General features: G+C 54.8%; 1 protein-coding gene across 1 annotated transcript in view; it reads left to right on the forward strand.

Moving 5' to 3' along the window:
- Positions 1-25661, forward strand: part of NGEF (neuronal guanine nucleotide exchange factor) — a 101205-nt gene that overhangs the window by 27911 nt on the left and 47633 nt on the right. The window contains exons 2-3 of the mRNA XM_051834194.3: positions 2989-3325; positions 6320-6425. Of these exons, the coding sequence (XP_051690154.3) occupies positions 3064-3325; positions 6320-6425 (368 nt within the window). The 5' untranslated portion in view covers positions 2989-3063. The remainder of the gene's footprint in view (positions 1-2988; positions 3326-6319; positions 6426-25661) is intronic.

Consider the following 25661-nt stretch of genomic DNA (forward strand, 5'->3'; position numbering starts at 1 on the left):
TCTTCCAGGCGATTCCTCAGCCCCACACCCCCAGCCCAACACGCTCCAACCCCAGACCGGCCTGGCTCCCATGGCAGTGTCACTGCCAACGGGCGGCTCCACACCTGCCCCTCCCAGATCCACCGTCGGCAGAGCCCTGGGCTCCCTCCCACTCCCCACCCCAGCCCTGCCCTTGGCTCACTCACCACACACCTATGGATACCTGCCCAGAAGGCTCTCCACGCCCGACCCACCTGCCCAGGACTTCTAGGGGCTGCCACCCACTCCCCACCGATGTGACTCTGAGACCCCCCCCATAGACGGACCCCAACACACACTCCTTCTTATGTTATCCACCCCCACACCCACCCCAGGAGACCCTGCCCACTCACCATCGTCAGACCCAGCTGCAAGCTGAGAAGTGAGGGGATGTGTCCCCACCCCCACCCCCACTTCTACCCCCGCCGTTCCCCCTTGGGACAGCTCTGGGACTCACACTGTGAAGCAGTCTCTGTCCCACATTGTGCTGAGCCCTGGCCTCCCCACGGTCCTCATCTCCCACCCCCTGCTGCGCCCCTGGGGACAGATGGAGGCAACTTGATCTTGTCTCTCTTGAGTCCTCTCTGCCTGGCCTTCAGCCACGTTTCAGGTGGGTGCCCACCAGAGGGAGGGCAGGGGTCCCTGCTCATCTGGTCAAGATAGAAACCCCTCTCATTCTCTCTCGTTCTCTCACATGGCTCGATAGCACTTTAGCTTTGAGTATAGTCACCTCCTCTGGCTGAGTGATAGTCACCTCCTCTGTCGTGGGTGAAAATCACCCTTCACACTGGAGCTGTGGTTCCTTGCCCAGTTTATGCCCAGGCGTCCTCGTCCCAGGTGCTCCTGGGAAGCTGTCATATCCGCTGTGCAGCCGAGATGGGACCTTGCAGCTGCACGCTTTGATCTGAAATAGCAGTGACGTTCACCACCTGGACAGGACCTCGCTGCCCCCAGAGTGCACACCCCAGCTTCCATGGGTCAGGAAACAGGGGCCGGGACCAGAGGGACGTGCCTGAGACCTGATGGGAGCTCTGCACCGGGAAGCCAAGCGTCCTCACCCACCCGGCCTTTGCATCTGGCCCGTGTACCCCGACACCCGGCCAGTGTACCCCGACACTCCACAGTGGCCGTGGGACCCCAGATTCCAAGCCCTTGGCTAGGTGGAGAGCATGGAGGGATCACCAGGCTGCTACTAGGTCGCTGCCACAGAAGCCGCGAGACTGGGAGACATGAAGTTCACCCCGACCCACTGCTAGGGGGCTGGGAACCCCACAGGCAGGCCGCCAGCATCTGCTTGGCTTCCGGTGGGGGCTCCGTGCTGCTTCGTGGTGCGGCTGGGAAGACAACGCTCGGGCATGCGGGAGAGAAAACAGGAGATGCAGCCTCAGCCCACACTCGAGACAAGGAACCCCCTCCCCAAGAGAGGCACCGCTTCCTCCTGATGGCTCCACTCCCAACATGGCCACCGCAGCAGCCCAGAGTCAGCTGAGCCCCAGAGGGGACAAGCCGTGTTCAAACCGCAGCCTGGTGTCCCCGCTTCGCACCTCGATCCAAGGCTCAATACAGTCAGTCCCTCCTCCCCGCTGCAAAGAAATGGCTTGGCCTGCACAGTCCTGCTTCCTCCCTCTGGCACCCTTGTCCTGTGACAGGTCCCAGTGCAGGTGATGGGCATGTGGGTGAGCCTGGAGGGGATGAAGCCATCCTGTGATCCCAGCCCGTGAGGGACGTCTGGGTGGGGTGGGGTGGGGTCTGTAATCTCCCACAGCTGCCAGGCCTGTTTCTATCAGAGAGGCCAGTGACACCCCCCCCCACACACACACACAGGGGACAAAGCCACCAGCTGAGGTCTGTCCCCCTGGGGCGCAAGTCTAGTCCCTGGCCAAGGCCCTCCCTCTGGTCTCCCCACAGCTCTCTGTGTCTCTCCAATGCTTCCCCAGTCTTCTCACTGTTTTTGCTACTCTTTCGCTTGAATTATTCAAGAAATGTTTACTTGAACATTAGTTATATAAGGCGCTTTAAATCTCTCCACCACGAGTGCATCCTATGAATGATATAAACACACCTCAATTACAAAACGAGACACACGAATGCATCCAAGTTGCAAAGCCGCAATTGTGATTTTTCATTGACAAAGACCTGGTTGCCAGGATGTGGGCGGGTTATTCCAGATTCCAGTCCAAATGGGAGGGGAATTTGTGCTCGAATGGAATCTTTTTTTTTTTTTTCTTTAAGATTTATTTGTCTGGAGCCGGTGCCGCGGCTCAATAGGCTAATCCTCCGCCTTGCGGCTCCGGTTCTAGTCCTGGTCGGGGCGCCAGATTCTGTCCCAGTTGCCCCTCTTCCAGGCCAGCTCTCTGCTGTGGCCCGGGAGTGCAGTGGAGGATGGCTCAAGTACTTGGGCCCTGCACCAAATGGGAAACCAGGAGAAGCACCTGGCTCCTGCCTTCAGATCAGTGCGGTGCGCCAGCCGCGGCAGCCATTGGAGGGTGAACCAATGGCAAAAGGAAGACCTTTCTCTCTGTCTCTCTCTCTCTCACTGTCCACTCTGCCTGTAAAAAAAAATGGAAAAGAAAAGATTTATTTGTCTGGAAGTCAGAGTTACAGAGAGGCAGAGAGAGAGAGAGAGAGAGAGAGAGAGTCAGTCTTCCATTCCCTGGTTCACTTCCCAAATGGCCACAACTGCAGGGCTGGGCCAATCTGAAGCCAGGAGCCTGGAGCTTCTTCTGGGTCTCCCATGTGGGTGCAGGGGCCCAAGCACTTGGGTCATCTTCTACTGCTTTCCCAGGACACAGCAGAGAGCTGGATCAGAAGAGGAGCAGCCAGGACTTGAACCGGCGCCCATATGGGATGCCGGCGCTGCAGGCAGTGGCTTTACCTGCTACACCACAGTGCCGACCCCTGGAATGGAATCTTTAGTCTGTTGATTCTGACTAAAAGTGGATCCCTTTTCTCTCTCTTTCTGTTCTACAGCGCTCGGACCCAGCGATGTCTGGGGAGGTTGCTGACCACTGATCATTCTATTGAGAAACCAATGGATGGATTTCCATGGAAATCAAAGAATCTGAAGACCTGGAAAAGCCCCAGAGGGAACCGGTGATTGGTTCGTGGAAAACTGACGGTGAACTGGCCGAGATGAGGCCCCAGTTGCTCTCAGAAGAAGAGGACCCTGCTCACTCAGACCACGAGGTCCAAGATGAGGAGCCCCGCTGCTACATTCCAATTCAGAGAAACTCCATCTTCAACCGTGCCATGAGACACAGAAGCAAAGCCAGAGACCTCCGGGAGCGGAACGCCGGCCGCCTGGCAGGTCAGTACCAGGGACGGGGGTCCCGGCTCTGCCTGGTCGTTCACTCGTCCGCGCTGAAGGCTGCTGGTAAAATGAAAGGCTCTGAAAGCCATCGGGGACGGGAGGACAGGTCCAGCAGGTGCCACACGTGAGCTGAGATCTAACTTTCCAGTTCCCCCAACACGATGAGGTGTGTACTTCAGGAAAGAGCGTTGACCCAAATGATACAATGAGACTGACTTCTATGCAAACGGCTTCCTGTTCCAGGACCCAGCCAAGCCTCCCCGCCCCCATCCCCCGCCAGCCGCAGGTGCATTCTACATGGGGACTTGGAACCATCTGGGCCTGGGAACTCCACAGTGCTGAGGTCCATCCCTATCCTTGCCATTCCTGGTTCATCCCCAGGGTTCCTGCTGCCCTGAAAATAAGTGAGATTGAAACCTGGGGCCCCCTGTGTCACAAGCGTCCTCAGTGTCGTAGCCTCGCTCCTGGGACTTTCATCTTCAAAACAGGAGTGCACTGGCTGAGCATAAAGAAACCCTGAAACCTGTACAGATGGCAGTGTTGGCGCTGGGGGCCTCTCCTAGCGCCTGCGAGTGCTGCCTTCAAGGCCTCTGGGGCACAACAGATGCCACGGGGCAGTTTGCTCCCCTGAGACGGCTGCATACCCTGGCACTTCATAAACGCCCTCAAAAATATCCCTTACGCCTTGCACTGCAAACCACAGAGACCTAGAGCAATCCTCACTACCTCTCACGATTCTGAGGGCCCGTGGTGTGACCCCTGTGGTCAGCTGTGGCTCACCTGGGGTTAGAAGGACGAGGACGCCCCCCCCCCTCCACGAGCGGGTCAGCCCCAGGGTGCTGGCGTGTTCTCCAGCAGACCAGCTGTAGTTCCAAGAAAGCCAGGGAGGCCTTGACCCCGGCCTTGGCCAGTCACTCGTCTCGCACTGTGCCGGCCAGAGCAGCCCGATGACGTGGTGTGGGGAAGTTGACCATGCTGCTGGACCGTGCCCTCCACGGACAGGAACTGAGACCCTGTGTCCCACAGAATTAAGAGAGAAAAATCCAGAGATGGCACCCCTGGAAGTATTTCAGCTTCTGTGTGTGCTGGAAGATGGTCGTGAATTTAAGTAAAAACACATCCTCACACACAGGGCAAGTTCAAGTCTCTGACCTTCGAGGAACCCTGGAGGTCGGACCGAGGGCCTTTCCCTGTGTCTCAGGCTTCAGGGCCAGTACAGGGCAAGAACTGGACCCCTCCGTGGTGGGGTGGGGGATTGGCAGGGACTGGAACGAAGGTAGAGGATGTGGCCAGAGAGAGTGCGAGAGCAGGGGCCGACTTGGTTAGGCATGGGTAGGTACCTACCCAGTGGGTCTTCCTGCCATATTCAGTTTTTTTTCAGAAAACACAGCCTGCAGTGCTAGCCTCCCATGCAGCGCCGGTTCGAGCCCCTGCTGCTCCACTTCTGATCCAGCTCCCGGCTGATGGCCTGAGAAAGTAGCGGAGGACGGCCCGGGAGCTTGGGCCCCTCCAGATCCAAAGTCCTGGGAGAAGATGCTTGGCTCTCGCTCACTGATGAGTGGCAGCCGCCTGACCACGCGGCTCCTCTGGTCCCCTCCCCAGCAACAGGCGCGCGTGCCGCTGGGGTCTGGAAGGCACAGGAGCCCCCTCGTCCCATTGCCCAGTGGGTACCCTTTCAAATCCAAACCAGAGCAGTGACACGGTGTCCCCCAGAGGACAGCCCTCATTCAAGGGAAGGTGTCAGACTCACCCTTTGATGTGATGCTACAGTGTTGCATGTGAAAGGTTGCCAAGTTACCAGTGCTAAACAGAAATGACAGCGATGGTTACAGCTGTGTTGCTAAGACAGTGACGAGGCTGGTGTCTACGGTTGTGATCTCAGATGTGCTTGTGAGTGTGCAGGTGCACATGTGTGCAGATATACATATGCACGTGTACATGTGTGCATATATGTGTTTGTGTGTGTGCAGGTATACATGTGTGTGCGTGTACACATGTGCAGGTGCACATGTACGTGTGTGCATGTATGTGTGTGTATGTGTGTACAGGTATGCATGTGTGTGCAGGTGCACATGTGTGCAGATATACATATGCACGTGTACATGTGTGCATGTATGTGATATACATATGCACGTGTACATGTGTGCATGTATGTGTTTGTGTGTGCATGTGTGTGCAGGTATGCATGTGTGCAGGTGCGCATGTGTGCAGATACACATGTGCACCGGTGTATGTGTGCATGTGTGCGCACATGTGTGCAGGTATGCATGTGTGTGCGGGTGCACATGTGTGCAGGTGTGCATGTGTGAGCAGGCGCACATGTGTGCAGATACACATGTGCACAGGTACGTGTGTGCATGTATGTGTGCAGGTGTGCAGGTGTGTGCGGGTGCACATGTGTGCAGATACACATGTGCACTGGTACATGTGTGCATGCATGTGTGTGCACATGTGTGCATGTTTGCACATGTTGCAGGTGTGCATGTGTGTGCAGGTGCACATGTGTGCAGATACACGTGTGCACAGGTACATGTGTGCATGTATGTGTGCAGGTATGCATGTGTGTGGTGCACATGTGTGCAGATAGACATGTGCACCGGTGTGTGTGCATGTGTGTGCACATGTGTGCAGGTATGCATGTGTGTGGGGTGCACATGTGTGCAGGTGTGCAGGTGTGTGCAGATACACATGTGCACAGGTACGTGTGTGCATGCATGTGTGGGTTCGTGTGTGCACATACAGGTGCACCTGCTCACCCTCCCGCGCACACCTGAAGTTTCCTGTGTTACAACTGTAGTGTTCCCGGGTTGCTGTCCCAGGTGACTGAATACGGCACGAGGTGCAGCAGATCCCACTCGGGGCTGAGAGGAAGAAGGCCCTGCCCCTTCCTCCCCCTTCTCCTCCCGGGGGCTGTCACTCGTGTCCTCGTCCCAGAGAGCACTGCCTGCAGAGATGCGTGTTTCCTAACTCGCTCCGTTTCTCACATGTCAGATTCACAGGAACACGGAGACTCTGCAAAGGAGCCCTTGACCTTGAGTTCCCCCCAGAGACCCCGTAGGACATCCACGCAGTCGGGCTCAGGAGTGCTGACGCCAAGGTAAGAGGGGTGTGTGTGTAGTTTTGTCAGAAACTGCCAAGTAATTACCCGAAACGGTTGTACTGCTTCACACTCCCGCCAGCCATCTATCAACTCCCGGTCGCTCTAGTCTGGATCTTCGCCAAGACTTGCAAGCATCGGACTTTGTAATCGCATCCATTCTAATATATTATAGTTTCTCCGGGTGTGGGTTTTTTCTTTCATTTACTCACTTGTATTTAGTTGAAAGAGAATCAGAGAGAGAGAGAGTGAGCGCCTATTTGCTAATTCACTCCCCAAATCTCTCAACAGCCAGGGCTGGGTGGAGCCGAAGCCAGGGGCCAGGAACGCCATCCAGGTCTTCCGTGTAAGTGGCAGGGACTCGGCTTCTTGAGCCCACTCCCAGACGGCCTTACTGAACGGTTCTAGCAGCCAGAGGGCCACGCTGGGCCACAGGGTGTGAGTGCGAAACACGGAAGTGCAAGCTTCCGTCAGAAAGCAGAAGGGGCCGTCCTCGTGACTTTGAAGTCCAATACTTCTTAGCTAGCATGGGAAGGGCCGGCGCTGTGGCACAGCGGGTAAGCCACTGATTGCAGTGCCAGCATCCCATATGGGCACCGGTTCGATTCCCAGCTGCTCCACTTCCGATCCAGCTCCCTGCTAATTCGCGTGGGAAAGCAGCAGAAGACGGCCCAAGTCCTTGGGTCCCTGCACCCACGTGGGAGACCCGGAAGAAGCTCCTGGCTCCTGGCTTCAGCTTGGCCCCGCCCTGGCTATTGTGGGCATCTGGGGAGTGAACCAGTAGATGGAAGATTCTCTCTCTCTCTCTCTCTCTCTCTCCTTCTCTATCTGTAACTCTATCTGTAACTCTGATTTTCAAATAAATAAATAAATTTTTTAAAATAGAAAGATAATAAATGGAAAAGATAATCAAAGCAGAAGATCGATAAATTAGTCTTCATCAGAATTTTAATCTATTCATTAAAAGGCAGGAAAGTTAAGAGATAAATCATGGACTGGTTAAAAAAAAAACATTTGTGGTGCACGCATCTGACCAAGAACTTATATTAAAAATATTCAAAGAACTCCTACACATTAAAAAGAAAAGGACAAATGGCTTGGACAGACACTGCACGACATCCATGAAAAGCCAGCATACACAGAAAAATGGCTCGACCTTGTCAGTCCAGGGAAATACAAACTAAAACCCCCTCTTGGGGTGTCCGCATCTCACACGGGGGTGCCTGGGTTTGATACCCAGCTCCTGACTCCAGTCCCCCTAATGCAGACCCTGGGAGCAGCACTAATGGCTCCAGTAATTGCATTTTTTCCACTGGGTTGCGTTTCCAACTTCAGCCTTGGCTGTGGCAGGTATTTGGGGAATGATCGGGGGGTTCAGAGCTCGCACACTCTCTAACTCTGTTCCCCCACCCCCAGGGGACAGAAACCCACGGACTGCAGACTTGTGGGCCTATTTCTCGTCTTTTTTCTGTTTCATTTATCTGCCTACCCTTGTGCTAACACACAGCGCCTCAAATACTGTAGCTTTGTGCTAAGTCTTAAAATCTGGTAGGGTAAGCCCTCCTACTGTGTTCTTTTTTGAGACAGTCTTGGCTATTTTAAGTCTTTGGCATTTCCATGTAAATTTTAGAATTAGTTTGTCAATTTTTACCCCCCCCCCCAATCTTCTGGGATCTTGGTTGCGATTGCATTGCCCTATCCATAAATCTGGGAATTGGTGCACATGCGAGCTAGCTTGGAGCAGTCATTCCGCAGCACTTACCTATCTCAGAACAGCACGCTGTGCTGCAGCAGGTTAGCCACCACCTGCAAAGCCAGCATCCCAGGAGAGCACAGGTTCGAGTCCCTGCCGCTCTGCTTCTGACTCACCTCCCTGCTAATGCGCCTGGGAAAGCAGCAGAGGACAGCCCAAGTGCTTGGGCCCCTGCACCACGTGGGAGACCCAGATGGAGTCCTGGGCCCCTGGCTTCTGTCTGGACAAGCCCTGACCATTGCTGCATTTTAGGAAGTGAACCAGCGGATAGAAAACCTTTTTCTACCTCTCTCTGTAACCCTACTTTTTAAATACAGTAGTACAGTGCAATACATCTTTTTTTAAAGTTTTATTTATTTACTTATTTGAAAGGCATAGTACAGAGAGGCAGAGGCAGCGAGAGAAAGAGAGAGAGAGGGAGAGGAAGACAGAGAGAGAGAGAGAGAGAGAAAGAGAGAGAGAGAGAGAGAGAGAGAGAGAGAGAGTCTTCCATCTATTTGCTCACTCCTCAATGGAAAAAATGGCCAGAGCTGTGCCCATCCAAAGCCAGGAGCCAGGAGCTTCTTCTGGGTCTCCCACGTGGGTGCAGGGGCCCAAGGACTTGGGCCATCTTCTACTGCTTTCCCAGGCCATAACAGAGAGCTGGATCAGAAGTGGAGCAGCCGGGTCTGGAACTGGTGCCCATATGGGATGCCAGCGCTGCAGGCGGCAGCTTTACCAGCTACGTCACAGCGCCGGTCCCTGCTTAGGAGTTGTAATGGTCTGTTTGTATATCCCTTTGGGTTTTCCATGCACACAACCCTGCCATCTGTGCACAAAGACGGTGTTATTCCCATCTTTCCGACCCTCATGTCCTCTACGTGTTTTTCTTGCTCTGGTTTATTGCACTGGCAAGGATGCCGGTTGCACTGCTGAACACAAGGAGACAGACAGCTCCACCTTGTTCCCTGGTCAAGGTTGCCTTGACCGCAAAGAGCCAATTGGTTCAGCTAGAAGCAGGCCGTGGCAAGGGTGCTGGAAGCCCACAGAGTCCACATGGAAGAGAGGAGACCCAGGAGGGAGACGTCGCCCAGAGCCAGCCAGGCCATTCTTCCCCAGGGGCCCCGGGCCCTCTCCTCCCGGCTTCTGTCTGTGGACTGCTCCGTTCTGCTGCTGCTCTCCCCAGACAGCTTCTTCCCGCTGCCTGTCAGCTTGTGCACGGCCCAGATGACGGCCCCAGCCAGTGGGACCTCCTGCCTGGCTCCAACAGCAGACAGAGACTGGCTTTTGTGTCTAGAATTTATTTATCTTTTATTTATTTATTTTTATTTGAAAGGCAGAGAGAGAGAGAGAGGAGAGAGAAGGGATGAGAGAGAGAGAGAGAGAAGGGATGAGACAGAGAGATCTTCCATCCACTGATTGACTTCCCAAATGCCCACAACAGCCAGGACTGGGCAAGGTCAAAGCCGGAGCTGGGAACTTGATGCAGGTCTCCCCTGTGGGTGTGCATTAGCAGGAAGCTGGATTAGAGATTGAGCCTGGACTCACTACGGGATGTGGTCATGGCAAGTAGAGTCTAAACTTTTGCCAAACATCTGTGCCTGAGTCTAGAATTTCTAAGGGAAAAGTCTGCTGTTTCTCTCTGGGCCAATCAGCTGAAAGGTCAAGAATGCGTGCGACCATCCCCGCTGCCAATGGGAGCTATGCTTGGGAGAAGAGTCGGCACTGTGGGATGACTCCTGGCTGGGCTTGCTCCGGGTTCTTGTCCCCACATGAGAAAGAATTCAACGAAGTCTCAGTGAAGAGACTTCAAGGTGAGCAGCAAAGCAAGGTTTATGTAGAGCGAAAGTGCGCGTTCAGGAACAAGTGTGGCGTGTGAATTGCAATCAGCAGGACCCGGAGCCGTCCTTCGCACTTTCTGGGGACACGGGGCAGGGGGTGGCTGGGGGGGCTTATGAGGCGGGGCTTGGATTCCACCCATTTCTGCACCTTTTTGTGGAAATCTTGAAAGGGTCGTGTCTTCAGGTGCACCATGGGAGGGGGTGTTGGCTATGATAATTTTATTATAATGATCTAATGTCTTTATAGATCATTATAATATCTCACTGTCTAACTCTGCCTGTCAAAAAAAAAAAAAAAATAAGAAGAAAACGTCTTGGACTTCGACGTTGGCAGTAATGATAATAATGGGCTTTGGGAGCCTGACTTGAAACATGCATTTTCTTTTTTCAAATTAAGGGAGAGAGAGAGAGAGACAGGGACAGAGGTCTCCCATCCACTGGTTCACTCCCCAGTGGACGCATGGGACGCATCCATCCTGCAGCCATATTGCGTATTTCTAGCTGATGCTGGTTCTGTGTTCGCAACATCCCCAAACCTGCCGTTTCCACCACACAGAAGGGAGGGGTGTTGGGCAGCACACGGGAAGGGGTTTAGATGTGCAGACAGGGCTGTCACGTGGGTCAGCCGGCAGGTTGGAGCTGTCACGGCTGGTTGGCTAGGACTGACACGGATGGGGCTGGGGGCTGCTGCACCCCGTGGGCTTCGCAGGACTGCAGCAGGCGGGGCAGGGCAGGGCAGGGCAGGGCAGGGCAGCAGGGCCGTGCCGTCAAACCCCAATCCTCTTGCTCTCGCTGCCTCCCTGCCCCCATCACTGGCAACCAACCCCAAACACAGCTGGTGTAGCTTGAGGCTGGAGCTCACAGACAAGAGAATGCAGAAGGGGACGGGGGGGGGGGGGGTGATGAGTACCCGGGAGCTCGCAATACCTTCCTAACAGCAAGTTCTGTTCTTACTATGTTTATTCAAAAGTCCTGACTCTTCTCCCAGGAGGTTGGCACGATCCCGAGCTCCCACTGTCGGCCATGGCGGCCCAGGCAGCATTATCTCTAGGCTCCTTTCAGGCAGGACTTGGCACATCCTGTCTTCTCCTGAGCGCTTAGCCCGAGACACGTCAGAGGGGCTTCCTACGTGTGGATGGTTGATGAGTGAATGCGGTAGCCGCTCGCAGGCACCCCTGAGCAGACTGGCCTGGTGGTATGGCAGGGACTGTGCAGGCCAGGCTCTTGCCAAGCCCGGTCCCGTGTCACAGGACAGGCGCGTGCTCCGGCAGGTGCAGCAGGAGCAGAGCATTGTTCAGACACCATGGCCGCACAGGTGCCTTCCGGAGATAACAGACGGAAGACGGAGGGCCCCGCGGGGCAGCACCAGCTACCCGCCTCTCGTCCCTCCACTCGGGTGCTGGCCGGGGTCCTGGCACGGACGACCCCGCTGCGCGGGGTAATTAAAGGCCACTGGAGCGTTCGAAGGCCCTCAGACCTGGGGGCCAGGCTGACAGCAGAGAGAATCGAATCCTTTAGCTCTGAGATTGTTTACACTGTCTCAGAACAAATGCCACTGACGTAGGGTCACGGTCTTGTAGCTGCTTTCCCATACCTCGGGCAGGTCTGTCTTGTTTTCAGCAGTTCTAAAGTGTCCTTTCTGTAAGTGGAAGGGACAGACCCCTCCCTCCCCACCTGCCCCACAAGGCTGCTGTGGTGTGGGCTGTGGGGCGAGGCGGCTGTCTCAGGTCTGGAGCAGCTCCCTGGCTGCCCCCGCCCTCACCCAGCACAGCCCTGGGTCAGAGGTGACCACACAGAGGCTCAGACACTCACAAGGAATCAGATCGTCAGGGTACAGAGGAAAACATCTTGGAAAGGCTGGTGCCGCGGCTCACTAGGCTAATCCTCCACCTGCGGTGCCGGCACACTGGGTTCTAGTCCCAGTTGGGGCGCTGGATTCTGTCCCGGTTGCCCCTCTTCCAGGCCAGCTCTCTGCTGTGGCCAGGGAGTGCAGTGGAGGATGGCCCAAGTGCTTGGGCCCTGCACCCCATGGGAGACCAGGAGAAGCACCTGGCTCCTGCCTTCGGATCAGCGCGGTGTGCTGGCCACAGCGCGCCGGCCGTGGCGGCCATTGGAGGGTGAACCAATGGCAAAGGAAGACCTTTCTTTCTGTCTCTACCTCTCTCACTGTCCACTCTGCCTGTCAAAAAAAAAAAAAAAAAAATCGGTGCTGGAGCCAGTGCTGTGGCGTAGTAGGTTAATCTTCCACCTGCAGCGCTGGCATCCCATATGGGCAGTGGTTCTAGTCCCAGCTGCTCCTCTTCCAATCCAGCTCTCTGCTGTGGCCTGGGAAAGCAGTGGAGGATGGCCCAGGTGCTTGGGCCCCTGCACCCACGTGGGAGACCAGGAAGAAGCTCCTGGCTCCTGGCTTCGGATCAGCGCAGCTCCAGCTATTGCAATCATTTGGGGAGTGAACCAACGCAAGAAAGACCTTTCTCTCTGTCTCTCCCTCTCACTGTCTGTAACTCTACCTGTCAAATAAATAAATAAAATCTTAAAAAAAAATTCAGTGCTTCTGGCTTCACTTCACTGCCAACCCCTCCTCTACCGCACCCCTTTTATTTCTCTTTTATCTCACAATTTAAATTGCTAAACTTCCAGGGTTTGGGATTTCAACATACAGCTTTATTTCCTGTTTCTTGTTGCCTGCAATCCTTCAAATGCCTTTTTATTTTATTTACTTGACTGACAATAACTGTAACTTTTTATTGCCCTAGTTCCGATTAACTTAAACCAAACTTAAACTACAATTTTATTGGTTCTGTCAATCATTCATGCATTACACTTGTATCACACTGGCTTATCTTTTTCTAAACTTTTCAAATTCTGAATTTTTTTAATTATTCCCTAGTGGGCTGCCTCTGGGAAGATATGGAGGCAGGAGAGCGGACCCCAAGCCTCAGACCCTGCCCTGCCCTGCCCTGAGCAGCCCGGCCTGGTCCTTGTGGGGGCTGTCCTCACACGGGCAGAACAGAGAGGTTCTGGGTGCCATCAGCCCTGAGCCTTCCACATTCTGTGTCTTGGTCCATTGCAAGTGGCTGTCACAAAACACCTGAGACCAGGTGCACGGGCTTCTCAGGCCTGCAGGAAATACCCGAGTCAAGCTGCCGATGGCTCACTGTTCAGGAGGTTCACAGTCCAAGATCGGAAAAGCGATTGGCTGGCCACGTGGTGAGGACCGTGGAGGGCGATGGTGCCATGTGCGTGGATGAGGCAGGAAGCAGAGGGCCTGGGCTTGGCCCAGCCCTCTGGTGAGAACAACCTTCCGAGGTCACGCCCCTAGGGACCTAGGGCCTTCCCACGAGGCTGTGATTGGGTTAAGTTTCTGCTCTCTTAGTGCCATTAACTTGTGACTGGGGTTTGAAGTCCTGCCGAGTGCAGGAGCCAAGTCAAGTCCAGTCCACCGCAGGGGCAGTTTGGACAGAGTAGGAGTTCATCTGGCCCACAGCTCTGCGGCCTGGGAAGGGCCAAAGCCAGGTGTCGGCATCCGGCCAGGGCCTGCTGCTGCAGCTCACCTGGTGGGGGCCACCCATGGTGAGACAGAGCACAGGTCCAGCTCAGGTCTCTTCCTCTTTGGGCAAAGCCGCTGGCACCATCATGCCCCAGCCCCCTGAGCTCACCCAGCCCTAATCGCCTCCCAAAGACCCCTCCTCCAGATGCCATGGCCTCGGCCAGCCGTTCACACACCAATGTAGGGATCAGTTTCCAACATGTGAGATTCCCTCCACTGCTTTCCCAGGCGCATTAACAGGGAGCTGGGTCATAAGCGGAGCAGCCAGCACTCAGACTGGCACTCCCACTGGGGATGCCGGGTGACAGGCCGCAGCTGAACCTGCTGTGCCACAGCTTCCTGGTTTTATGGTTGCGTCTCGGTTCTATAAGGGCAAGCCCTTGCTTGTGGAAAACACGCACTAAAGTATTTGGGGATGAAGGGACGTCAGGTCAGCCACTGGAGGAAAAGTTAAATAAAAAATTCTTTGTACCGTGCTTGTAACTTGAGATTCGTTTAAGATGAGAAAGGAAAACGTAGCATCGTGAGGAGAAGAAAGTACAGGCTTCACTTCCTTGTTTGTTTTGGTTTTTTGCCTGTGTTTCCCCATCTTTAAGTTGAGGATGGCTCCAGCACCATACTGGGAGGGGCACTGGAAAGAAAGATGACTGTGTACCAGTGAGTCTGAGGACAGCAGTGGGGGGCTTGGAAGTGCTCTCCACCCGCCGCTCCCTCCACCGCACGGCGCGCACAGTTTCCATCCACCCCTCGGCTCGGCTTAGCCTCTTCCCAGAGGCCTCCTCAGGGCCAGAGCACCTGGAGCATCCCCCAGCTGACAATGAAGGAATGAGTGGACAAATCAGTGAATGAATGAATGACCAGGCACGAACGCCCCCTATCAGAGAGGATAGAATGAAGTACCTGCCTTAGGCTGAGGGTGGGAGCGTAGCACAGCTCCTGAGGGCTCCACCGCGCTGTCATGGACATAACAGGCAGCCCCAGAGGTGGGCAGTGCACAGCTGAGCTGGCTACAGTGCAGCCCTGGCCACAGATGAATGGTTGCCTCCGTGGACAAGCTGATCGGTTACCCCTACACCAGCAGGGGCAGTGAACGGTTCCCGTCAGCCGCTGTAAGACACACTTAGTCGTTACTGGCAGGCGCTTCACCCCTCCAGACTTGAGGCATCAACTCATTCTGCGTTCATTCCTTCGGTAAATCTGTTCTGAGCACCTCTGCCGCTCTGAGTGGCAGTATCTATCGGACAGTCAGTTAACCTCGGGCTTGGGTCAGGTTCTTGCTAGGTGACTCAGCCATCACTTGCCCCGGCATCTTCCCAGGAAACCCCGTGCCCCCAAAGAGGACGTCCCAGGAGCCCACTGCTGGGCCTGAAAGTCTTCCTGCCGTGGAGGGAGCTGCACCTGCCATGGAGCAGCCCAGAGCTGCTTTTCAGGGGCAGGGCACCCCCAGGGTGGCAGTGGAGACCCTGAGGCTCCTCATCCCACTTCCTGATTTCATAGAAGGCTGTGCCTCAATGTCGACAATGACGAACCTTGCACGGGAACACAAAAGGGTGTCAGTCACTCAACCTCCAGCTTTGCCTTTCGTTTTAGCACGTAGTTCCGTGGGAGTAGCCCACTCGGCCTGGAGCTACCAGAACACTATCAGGGGGCAGATCCAGTAACCACGGATTGATCAAGGCGATTGATCACGTGTCTAAGACGTTCCGGTGGGAAGACGACAGAATCAGGAAACAGAAGCCCCCAGTATGTGGTTTGGTGAATCACGGCATGTCCAAGTCGATTGCAAACACAGAGTCTCAACGCCGTGGTTACAGGCACCCACTGCTCTTCCGCATGGGCACCTCAGAGCCCCTGGAGCCTGCGTGTGGGGGCAGAGACGGCCACGTTGAAGGGATCGCACGGAATGCCACTCAGTTCCTGAACTCCGTCTGTGGTTTGGCTACTCGGCAGGGGTGCCGCAGGAATCAATTTGCGGAAAGCAAATGAGTGCCTGCCTCGTAGCAGGCCCACAGTACCCGAATGTCGGCTTCCGACGGCGGCATTGCCCCTGCGGTGCCCACTGTCCTGGAGCTGACAACCACGCCTCCCGTTCTCGCAGGCATTACTCCAGCCTCGTCTCTGAAGATCCACCTTTTCCCACCTGCAGGATGCATGGAGCCCAGGTCCTGCCTGAGGCTTGAAAACCCCTGGCCCCCGCAGACTGAGCTGGCTAAGGCCTCTGAAGCCCGGGAAGCTCATCTGTCTTTCTGATCGTTTGGGTTTTATCCCTGGACTGCACCAGGCCCTCCCAGCGAGCGGGCTGGCACCTTATCATGTCGCATTTCCCCTCCACCTTCCAATCTGCAGAGCTGTCTCCATGGAGCTGTGTGCCGATCCCACGCCCAGGGCTTAGGTTAAGTCAAGCTACGAAAGGCTGCCACTCCAAACTCCCTGTGGCACCGACGACTGTGCCGCTGAACATGTCCTGCTTCCTGCAATGAGAACTGCGGGAGAAATAACTTCCTTCCCCCAGGAACGGTGCGGTGGGGTTGCCGCTGCACACGGACGGGGAGGAGCTGCAGGTTAGGACAAGGCGGCGGAGCAGCCCTCGGCCCCCGGGGTTCCCAGGTACAGGCATCAGCAAGTGCGGAGAAGGGGCTGTCAAAGCTCCCACATCTTTTTCTCCCTGTGGGGGGAACTGGTGATGGCAGCCCCTGCGTGTGACACTGTCAGGCACAGCACTGTCAAGGCTCAAGGTCAAGGTCTAACCCACCCTGCGGTGTAGAGCTACAAAATGCTCTGTTTGCACTCCCAGTAAGAGAGGGAACCTGCCACGTCTGAGGAGGACACAGCTCGTGCCTGGGAGCCGTGGGGCAGGGGCGCAGCCTGTCTGGGAGGGTGCGGCGGCAGACACAGCTCAGTGTGTGCCCACTCCGAGCCCTGGCTCCGGCACACGGCAAACTCACAGAACGGACAACAGTGCTGGTTGTCTCCCTCACTGTCCTGGCGAAAGCTGAGGGGTGGGTGTGTGGCCGCCGGCTCCAGGGTGGCACGGTGCGGCTGCACAGCCTGGGATTCTCGCCCCTCCCATCCAGTGTGGACCGGCCCCAGCCACCAGACTGCGTCTGACTAAGAGATTCATTGAACAGGGTGTGAGTCAAAGGCAAGGTCATGAAAGACAAGTCTCCGATGACTCAGCAGGGAAGCCAGCTCCGCTCCGTGGCCCACGCAGCCAGGAGCTCACACTTCTTGCCAACAACCTGGGCTTGGAAGTGGAGCCTCCAGGCCTGGCCAGTGGCTGAGCCATAGGCTCAAGGGAGGTCCTGGCCAGAAAGGACAGAATGAAAGCTGTGGTCCCCTGGAGCCCCGTGTCACACAGCAGTGGCACCGACACACTGGGTGCATTCGATACGCAGATGCACAGCTGGGGAGGCGGCCCGGACGACTCAAGTGCTGGGCCCCTGCCACCCACGTGGGAGACTCGGAGGTCCAGCCTCGGAATTCAGTCTGGCTCAACCCTGGCTGCCGTGGGCATCCGAGCAGTGAACCAGCAAACGGAAGGGCTCGCTCTCTCCCTCTCTCTCACTCACTCTCACTCTGCCTTTCAAATAAAAAATAAATAGGAATGGGATGTGACCAACAGACGCAAACCCAAGGCCGAGCAAAGCCTGGCACCCCGGCCCTCGGACACCCCCTGCCTCTCTTCTGCTCCCCACACCTGGGGGTTTACCCGACTCCCCCCTCCCCACACACACTCCACCCAGCCCTGAGACAGTGGCCACGACTGCCTGCAGTGGGGGCGGTGCCCCATGTGGCAGCGGCTGCACCCACTGTGCCCAACACCGGCCGACGAGCGCTGATGGAGCGCCTGCTGGAGTCTGGGCTTCGCTCAGGTCCCGGGGATTTCTCTGTGCGCAGAAGACGCCCACGCGGGGCCCACGACCAGCGGGTCCTGGAGCTCTGAGGGCCCGAGCTCGGAAGGTGCCCGGCAAAGGCCTCTCTCTTCCCCAGCCCTGCACCAGCCCAGCCCCACTCCTGCCACATTCAGCTGGCTCCCTCATCCCTTCCTTTAGTCGAATGTGCTACTTCGCTAACCACTTTTCCCCTTCCCAACTTTGTATAAAGACTCGAAGCATGCAGACAACGGTAAACTCCCACAGCACCTCAATCCAGATTCAAAAAACTGTGAACTCCTGACACATTTGGAGTCTCTTCTCTCTCTTCCTCCTGGACTGTATGAAAGTAAATTGCGGCCATGGTCATTCTCCATCCAGTCTCAAATGTCCAGAGGACAACTTCTGAGGACAAGAATTCCCTTCTCCAGGAACACGGCATCTACACCACACCTACGGAAATCAACCACGGCTCCAAAGTAATCCCACACCAGCCTGCGTTCAAATGTCCCCCCCACCCCCGCCGTGTCCTCAAAATGGCTCGCATGGCTGGAATCTGCAAATCAAGATTGGGGTGCCGAGACCTTAGCCGGTGGCAACCATCTGGTTGTTCCTTAGACTCTGTAATCGAAGAATCTCCCCCTTGTGTTGTTTTTTGTTTTATTTATTTATTTATATTTGAAAGGCAGAGTTAGACAGTGAGAGAGAGAGACAGAGAAAGGTCTTCCTTCTGTTGGTTCACTCCCCAAATGGCCTCTAAGGCTGGCGCTGCGCCCATCTGAAGCCGGTAGCCAGGTGCTTCCTCCTGGTCTCCCATGCGGGTACAGGGGCCCAGGCACTTGGGCCATCCTCCACTGCCTTCCCAGGCCACAGCAGAGAGCTGGACTGGAAGAGGAGTAGCCAGGACTAGAACCCGGCGCCCATATGGGATGCCGGCGCCACAGGCGGAGGATTAACCAAGTGAGCCACGGCGCCGGCCCCTGTGTTGTTTTTCGAATGTGCAGGTGTATGGCGCAGCATGGCCCCGCCGTAGGTTTGTGTGACTGCCTCCTCGTGTACTGTTTAATTTGTTCTTTCTCTCCCCATACTGACTTTAAACGGGGAGTTAGGGCTGCTGCCCGGTTAGAAGCAGAGTAGATATTGTTAGCTAAAAGGCACCAGGGCTGTGCCTGAACCTGAGCGGTCAGGAAGCTCTCGTGTCAGCCAGGCTTGGGCACTGGGTTTATCTGGAAGCTGCAGACCGCTTCCACGGAAGAGATAATTGCAAATCGTAAGCTGTCTGTCCAGCGAGCATTTAGCTTACAGAAATATCTTCTCCCCTTTGGTCTTTAACCAACGGCTTTCAACATTGGCTACTGATTCTCCCGAGCCAATTATTCCCTGAAGAATTGCAGAATGGAGCTGTCCTCGTGTCCCTTCCTCTTATGTGAGCTGGCTTTCTTCTGTGCAGACTGTGTCTTTGTTTTTTGATTTGTTTTGTTTGTAGAACACTGTGGACTCATGATGGGGGGATTTTTCTCTTTAAGATTTTATTTATTTATTTGAGAGGCAGAGTTACAGACAGAAAGAGGGAGAGACAGAGAGAAAGTCTCCCATCCACCGGTCCACTCCCCAAATGGCCACGATGGCCAGAGCTGGGCTGATCTGAAGCCAGAAGCCAGGAGCTTCTTCCAGGTCTCCCACGGGGGCACAGGAGCCTAAGCACTTGGGTTGTCTTCCACTGCTTTCCCGGGCCATTAGCAGGGAGCTGGATCAGAAACGGGGCAGCCAAGACTTGAGCTGACAGGTTCCTGCCATCCGCACGGGAGACCCAGGCAGCACCCCTAGCTCTCAGCCTCGACCTGGTCTAGTTCCAGCCATTGTGGGCATCTGGGGAGGGAAACCACAGACAGGAGATCTCTGTATCCCTCTCTCTCCTCTCAAACTAAAATAATTTCTAAAACTAAAAAAAAAAGGAAAATGACTTAAATAATTTTTTCTGTGTGGTTGTGTTGCCAGTTTGATAGTGAAGTAAATTCATTTTTTAGGTTTCTTTTCAATTCTCAGGTTTGACTGTTTTCCCCATAGTTTTAGATTTTCTATTTGAAAACATGAAGCGTCTACGTGGGTTACAAGCGAGCATACATAAGACGCTACCCTCAGAGAAGTGCTGCCCTCCACCCAACTCAGGAAATACCCATTTTAGGGGTTTTCCTCCTTTTCTGGGGGAAAGAGTGGGCTTGCGGCTGTTGGAGCTGAGTTCAGCGGGGCAGCAGGCTGCTGCGTCGCTCACCTGGGGTCTCTCGCTCACGCCGCGGATCCCTTGCTATCAGTCAGAGATACCTGCTCGGCCCTGTCCTGGGCAGAGGCCAGCTTGCCTCAGCTCCCTTTTCCTAGGAGTAATGAATGACACTCCAAGGAGCGAAACAGCTCACTAAAGCACGCTCCGAGGAGGGCGGGCCCGTGGGGAGAGCACTCGGAGCCCGTTTTGCTGGTTTGGGGCTTCTACCCCTAAAGTCTGAGGGGCATTAACTGGTGCTGTCACCAAGGTGCTCATGATTGGCGTTTGTGATTGACAGCTGGGAGTCACCTGCTTTTCAGCTCTTACCAGTCTGCCTGAACTCTCATTTTATCTGGATAAACCACGAGTTAGACTGCCGACTGTGTGGGCTGGATGGGTGCCTGCAAAGAACGGGGTCCTGGTCCCTCCCCGCTTGGGGGTGCGGCCCCGCCCCAGCTGCTCCGGCCTCACTGGCTGTGGGCAGAGCTTGCGTCGACATTCTGTGGATGCTACTGCTCTCCCCTGCGTGGTCACAGCACAGGGCGGTCACCCCGTGTGCTCGGGAGAGACACGGAGGTCGTTGCCCCTACATGGAAGGGGAGTGTGCAATGCCTTGTGTGTGCTGGCGTGCCGTGTGCTGTCACGTTTGGTGTCGCTTCCTCCTGGGGTGGCATTGCTGGGTCAAGGGGTAAACGCTCGACCAATTCTCGCTTTTGTGCAGTTGCCTTCCCTAAGGGACAGATGACTGCTCGCCCACCAGTGCCGGTTTCCCCTGTTCGTCACCGAGCAGTCCCACTGGATTTCAGTCTGGGAAATTTAAGACAACTGCACAACCAAAGGAGACACACAGCGTGTGCAGTGCTGGAATCCAGGGCCTAGGTGTGAGGACCGGACAGGGTTGGGGAACAGGGTGTGGGGGGGACAGGGTTGGGGGACAGGGTGTGGGGGGACAGGGTGTGGGGAGGACACTGTGAGAGGGGACAGGATGGGGGGACAGGGTGTGGGGGGGACAGGGTGTGGGGGACAGGGTTGGGGAGGACAGGGGGACAGGGTGTGGGGGGACAGGGTGTGGGAGATATGGTATCGGGGGATACAGGTTTGGGGGGGATACAGGGTTGAGGACACAGGACACAGAGTTGGGGAACACAGGGTCAGGGGATACGGTGTTGGGGGGCACAGGGTCGGGGATATGGTGTTGGGGGAACACAGGGTTGGGGGACACAATGTTGGGAGGACGCAGTGCGAGGAGGGGACACGTGTGCTCCCAGGTTGTCCAGAGGGGAGGGTTTTTCTTTTCTGTCTCTTCTCTGGCCCCCAAGAGGAGTCCATGGCGTCTCAGAAGTGCTCTCCCGGCGGCAGGCTAGCGTCCCTTAGATCTAAGAGTGAATGCTAATTCCACCTAAAACCATGAACCTCTGGCACCGCACCCCCGCACCGCACTCCCCACCAAGAAGAGGCAGGAACGGCCGAGTGAGGGCCAAGCCTGCAGCCGGAGCCCAGCAGAGCCAGGCCCGCAGGTCCTCTATGGGGAAGAGACGGCCTGGTGGGCCGAGTGGCTGCTGAGATGGGGGTCACTGAGCTGGCGGAGGGGAGGGGCACTGCAGGGCAGAGCGCGGCCCAGCTGGGAAACCCGGAGGGGCGGGGTGGGGGGAGCAGCTGCTTTGGTTAGCAGGAGGGAGGGGTGCACAGAAAGACACGGAGATTTCACTCCTTTGCCCTTCCCGCCCCCAGGGGTGCTGTGGCGGAAACAGGGGTGCCTGAGTGATCAGCACACTCACCTGTTAGGGGCACCAGGAAGACCCCGAGTTTCCACTTTCTGCAGACTCCCCATCAGCAAAAGCACCAAGGGCCTGGGGTGTGCCAGGGGCAGCCGCACAGAGAGCGCCAGTAAAGTGGCCAAAGCCTGCGCGGAGGTGGCGCAAACACAGCCGACTCCGGGTGGGCATGGGGGTCTTCTTGGAGGAGGGGCAGGCAGGCTAGAGCCACGCAGGAGGGCGGGGAAGCTCCTGGTGATTTCTTTTTGCTTTGCATGGTTTTTATAAATTTTTATTTGAGGGGCCGGCGCTGTGGCACAGCGGGTTAAGCCGCCGTCTGCAGCACCGGCATCCCATGTGGGCACAGGTTCGAGTCCCGGCTCCTCCACTTCCGATCCAGCTCCCTGCTGATGGCCTGGGAAAGCAGTAGAAGAAGCTCCAGGCTCCTGGCTCCTGGCTTCGACCTGGCCCGGCCTGGCCATTGCAACCATTCGGAGAATGAATCAGTAGATGGATGATTTCTCCTCTCTGACTTTCAAATAAATAAATAAATAACTCTTTAAAAATTTTTTTCATTTGAAAGACAGTGACACATACACAGAGAGAGATCCTGCTAGTTCACTCCCTCAAAGGCCACAGCAGTCAGGGCTAGGCCAGGCCAAAGCCAGGAACTCCATCCAGGTCCCCCACGTGGGTGGCAGGAGCCCAAGCACCAGGGCCATCCTCCGCTGCTTTCCCAGGTGCATTTGCAGGGAGCTGGCTGGGAAGCGGAGCAGCCAGGACCCAGGAACTGGTACTCCAAGGGGGCTTACCCCGCTGAGCCCCAGCGCCAGCCCTCCCTGCCGGTGACTGCTTGGAGAACTCTTCCCATAGAACTGTGGTTTCGGTTGGAAAGGAAGCGGCTTTCTGGTTAGGGCGCATAGCCGGGGATTTACGGAAGAAGAAGGGGGATTTCTGGGGAAGGGACTATTTTTATAAGCACCAGCAGATTAGAACATCAGGCAAGGGCTTTAATTCTAATGATGCCAGGAAGCAATTTCTCTGCAAAACTGGAAGTCGTGATTCTTTGACAACTGGAGAGTTTGTTCAGAGGTGGATTTATGTAACAAGTTCAAGGATGCCTCCCCGCCCCAGTCAGGTACATCCAGACACCGCAACACAGCCCCTCCACCTTGGTCAAGGTCCTCAGCTCCCCTGCGCTAAGTGGGTGCCCATGAGGGGCCTCCTGTTGCTTTTACAAAGCGACTTTCCCCTCCTGTTACATAAGTGGCACATTTATTGTAGGAAAAGTTTTAAGCACAGATGAGTAAGAAGCGGAAAATTCCTCAGAATCCAACCAACCAGCTACCAGGACTGTGAAATAGTTTTGCTGATCATTTTTCCATTCCTTTTAAAAGTACGTATGCTTGAAATTCCAGACATCAAAGTCTATTGACAAACAGAATGGGACCACACTGCATCCAGTTTTAGAACCTGACGCTTATTAAACACTCTTCTAAAATCATTCTAATGGCGCAATATTCCATTGCAGACACGTGCCATAACTTAAATAGTATTTTATTACTGGGACATTCAGGCTGCCCAATTCCCTATTATTAATAACATCACATCCTCGCAGCTAAATCTTTTGGAGCAGACTGTTGGAAGATCCTTGGGAGACATTCCTAGAAGTGGAGTCTGCAAGGTGTGTGCACGCTCGCAGAGTGGTGATGTGTGTTGTCACACTGTCCTCTGGAAAGGCCACAGCACTTCACACTGCCACCCCCAGGGACGAATGACAGCCTCCACGCCGTGCTGACTTCTGGCTGCTCATTTTTAAAACTCTCTGATATCTGTGTTTCCAGGATGCCTTTAAAATATCCTGCTGTTTGGGGCCGGCGCTGTGGCGCAGCAGGTTAAAGCCCTGGCCTGAAGCACCGGCATCCCATATGGGTACTGGTTTGACTCCTGGCTGCTCCACTTCAATCCAGCTCTCTGCTATGGCCTGGGAGGGCCGTGGAGGAAGGCCCAAGTCCTTGGGCTCCGCACCCATGTGGGAGACCTGGAGGAAGCTTCTGGGTCCTGGCTTCAGATTGGCTCAACTCCAGCCATCATGGCCATCTGGAGAATGAACCAGTGGATGGAAGACCTCTCTCTCTCTTTTTCCTCTCTGCCTCTCTCTGTAGCTCTGTCTTTCAAATAAATAAATCTTTAAAAAGGAGAGAGAGAAATATCATGCTTTTCTTTACTACATATTGCTGCTGTCACCAGTTCCAAAGAGCTTTGAATTTCAAGGAAGAAAAGCATTTGCCAACATGCTGAAGCCTGGTTAAGACCCTGGAACTGAACCGTTTGGGGGGGGGGGGGGTCTCTCATAATGCCATCCACTTCTGCACACCGGTCTATTCACAAGACCCAAGTCCTTCGACAATTGGCCCTGGAGACTCCACAAAGAACATTCTTTCTACAGCTGTGATAACCTTTCATTTCAAGAGGAAATGAAAAGCTATTTTATTACTTACTTCTGGCTACAGAAACACTTCTCTCAAGTCCATTTATTTATCGTTTTCAAGAAGCAATGGATAATTTCTAATGATCCATGTTCCTAAGGGCATGCTATTCCTTCAAGTCAACTTTCCTTAAGAATGGACATCTTTTCCTCCCTGTTTCCTACTCTACACAGTTTTGCAGCATTTGCTGAATGGTTAAAGTGATGCATGGCCATAGTGACTCAGCCTTGAATGCTGGCCACCTAACCGGTAATAAGATCACTTTCTGTCTGTATGGTACACGACGGTTTACAAAGTGATTGCACAATGCAGGACCAAATTCAGTCTAGCTATATGGTCTACCAGGTAATATAAAATGGATCCATCTGTATGGGAGGAAGAGAGACAGCTTCTTCCTTTATAGTTTTAAGTCCTAATTAAGAATTTTACACACACACACACACACACACACACGTACAATCGCTGTGGCCACACCTAAAATATAATTCATGCACATCTAGGCAGCCCCTAATCTTATTTACTCCTGATCTCACCCTCAGTATATCTTGGAAATGGCCGTATTTATTCCTTAGGTCCCTCTTGCTCCAAGATGCTCCTATGGTCAGAAACCAACGACATCACCCACAGCCCAAACTCCCAGGCTCCCTGCATCCCTGACTCCTTGTTGGGGATTTTCCAGAAAGACCCATGTTGCAGGCCCTCCTCATTTCGGCAGCTCATCCGGAGTCAGCACGGCGAGCCTGCCCCGGGAAATCCACTTCCAACAAGGCTTCTAACTGTCTGTGCCTCCTAACGGAAGACGCAGCCCCTGCTGGCTGCAGCCTTTTAAGGACACAGGAGCCATCCACATCCTTGGGAAATTCCATCATGCCTCAGCCAAGCAGCACCCTGCAGGCTGCCTCTCGGGCCTGGGAGGGAGGAGAATTCTTGGCCACCTATTTTTAATTCAGAAAATGGATTCAGTTTTGCAATATCAGGCTTCAGCAACTCAGTGCTAGGATTACGGGCCTGCTTCCCAGTCACTGAAACTCGTCCAGTGGCACCTGTCTCCTTAACCCAGATGGAGGTCTCTGTGCATCTCCTCATCGCTCTGGCCTTTTCCCACTTAACCAAAAGCACAACCATCCGCTAAGGCAACCATGTCAAAAACTGAAAACACTCCTCACGTCGCCAGAACACTGGCTTCAGTTTCAGTGGCTTCTTGGACTTGCCGTGACATGTCACACACGTCTTCCAAGCTGAAATGCCGATCCAAGATGTCATCACCAAAGAGATCAGGAGCGGAAGCGTTGCTGACCGAAGGAGCACCTGCTACCCTCAACGGCTGCAGCAGAAGCAAGACTGGAACCAAGAGCCTGTGAATCCTGCCCTCTCTACACCAGACAACTTCAGGAAGTCCTTGGAAAATGCGCGTGATGAAAAAACTATGCATGGATTTCAAAATACAGCTGCATCAAAATACATTTATCTTCTCATTCCATTCTTCCGTGAACTTTTGGAAGTTCTCTCCTGTTAGGCAGCAACGCTTACCCAATGCCTCCTGGGCAAGCAAAGATAAATGACATCCTCATACCTGCCCCAAAACGCTGGGGTCCACGGGAGGAAAGACCATGCGAATGACAGGCAAAGCTGTGGGTGGTCTCGGGAGGGTCCCTGCGCTCATCTGGGCAGCCCTAGCCTGGGCTGGCCATGAACTCTACTGAATGACCAGCGAGGTACCAGGAGCTGTTGGAGACAG

This window comes from Oryctolagus cuniculus, chromosome 3 (genome assembly GCF_051225735.1).
Source record: "Oryctolagus cuniculus isolate XC-2025 breed Fujian yellow rabbit chromosome 3, ASM5122573v1, whole genome shotgun sequence".
Lineage (NCBI taxonomy): Eukaryota > Metazoa > Chordata > Mammalia > Lagomorpha > Leporidae > Oryctolagus > Oryctolagus cuniculus.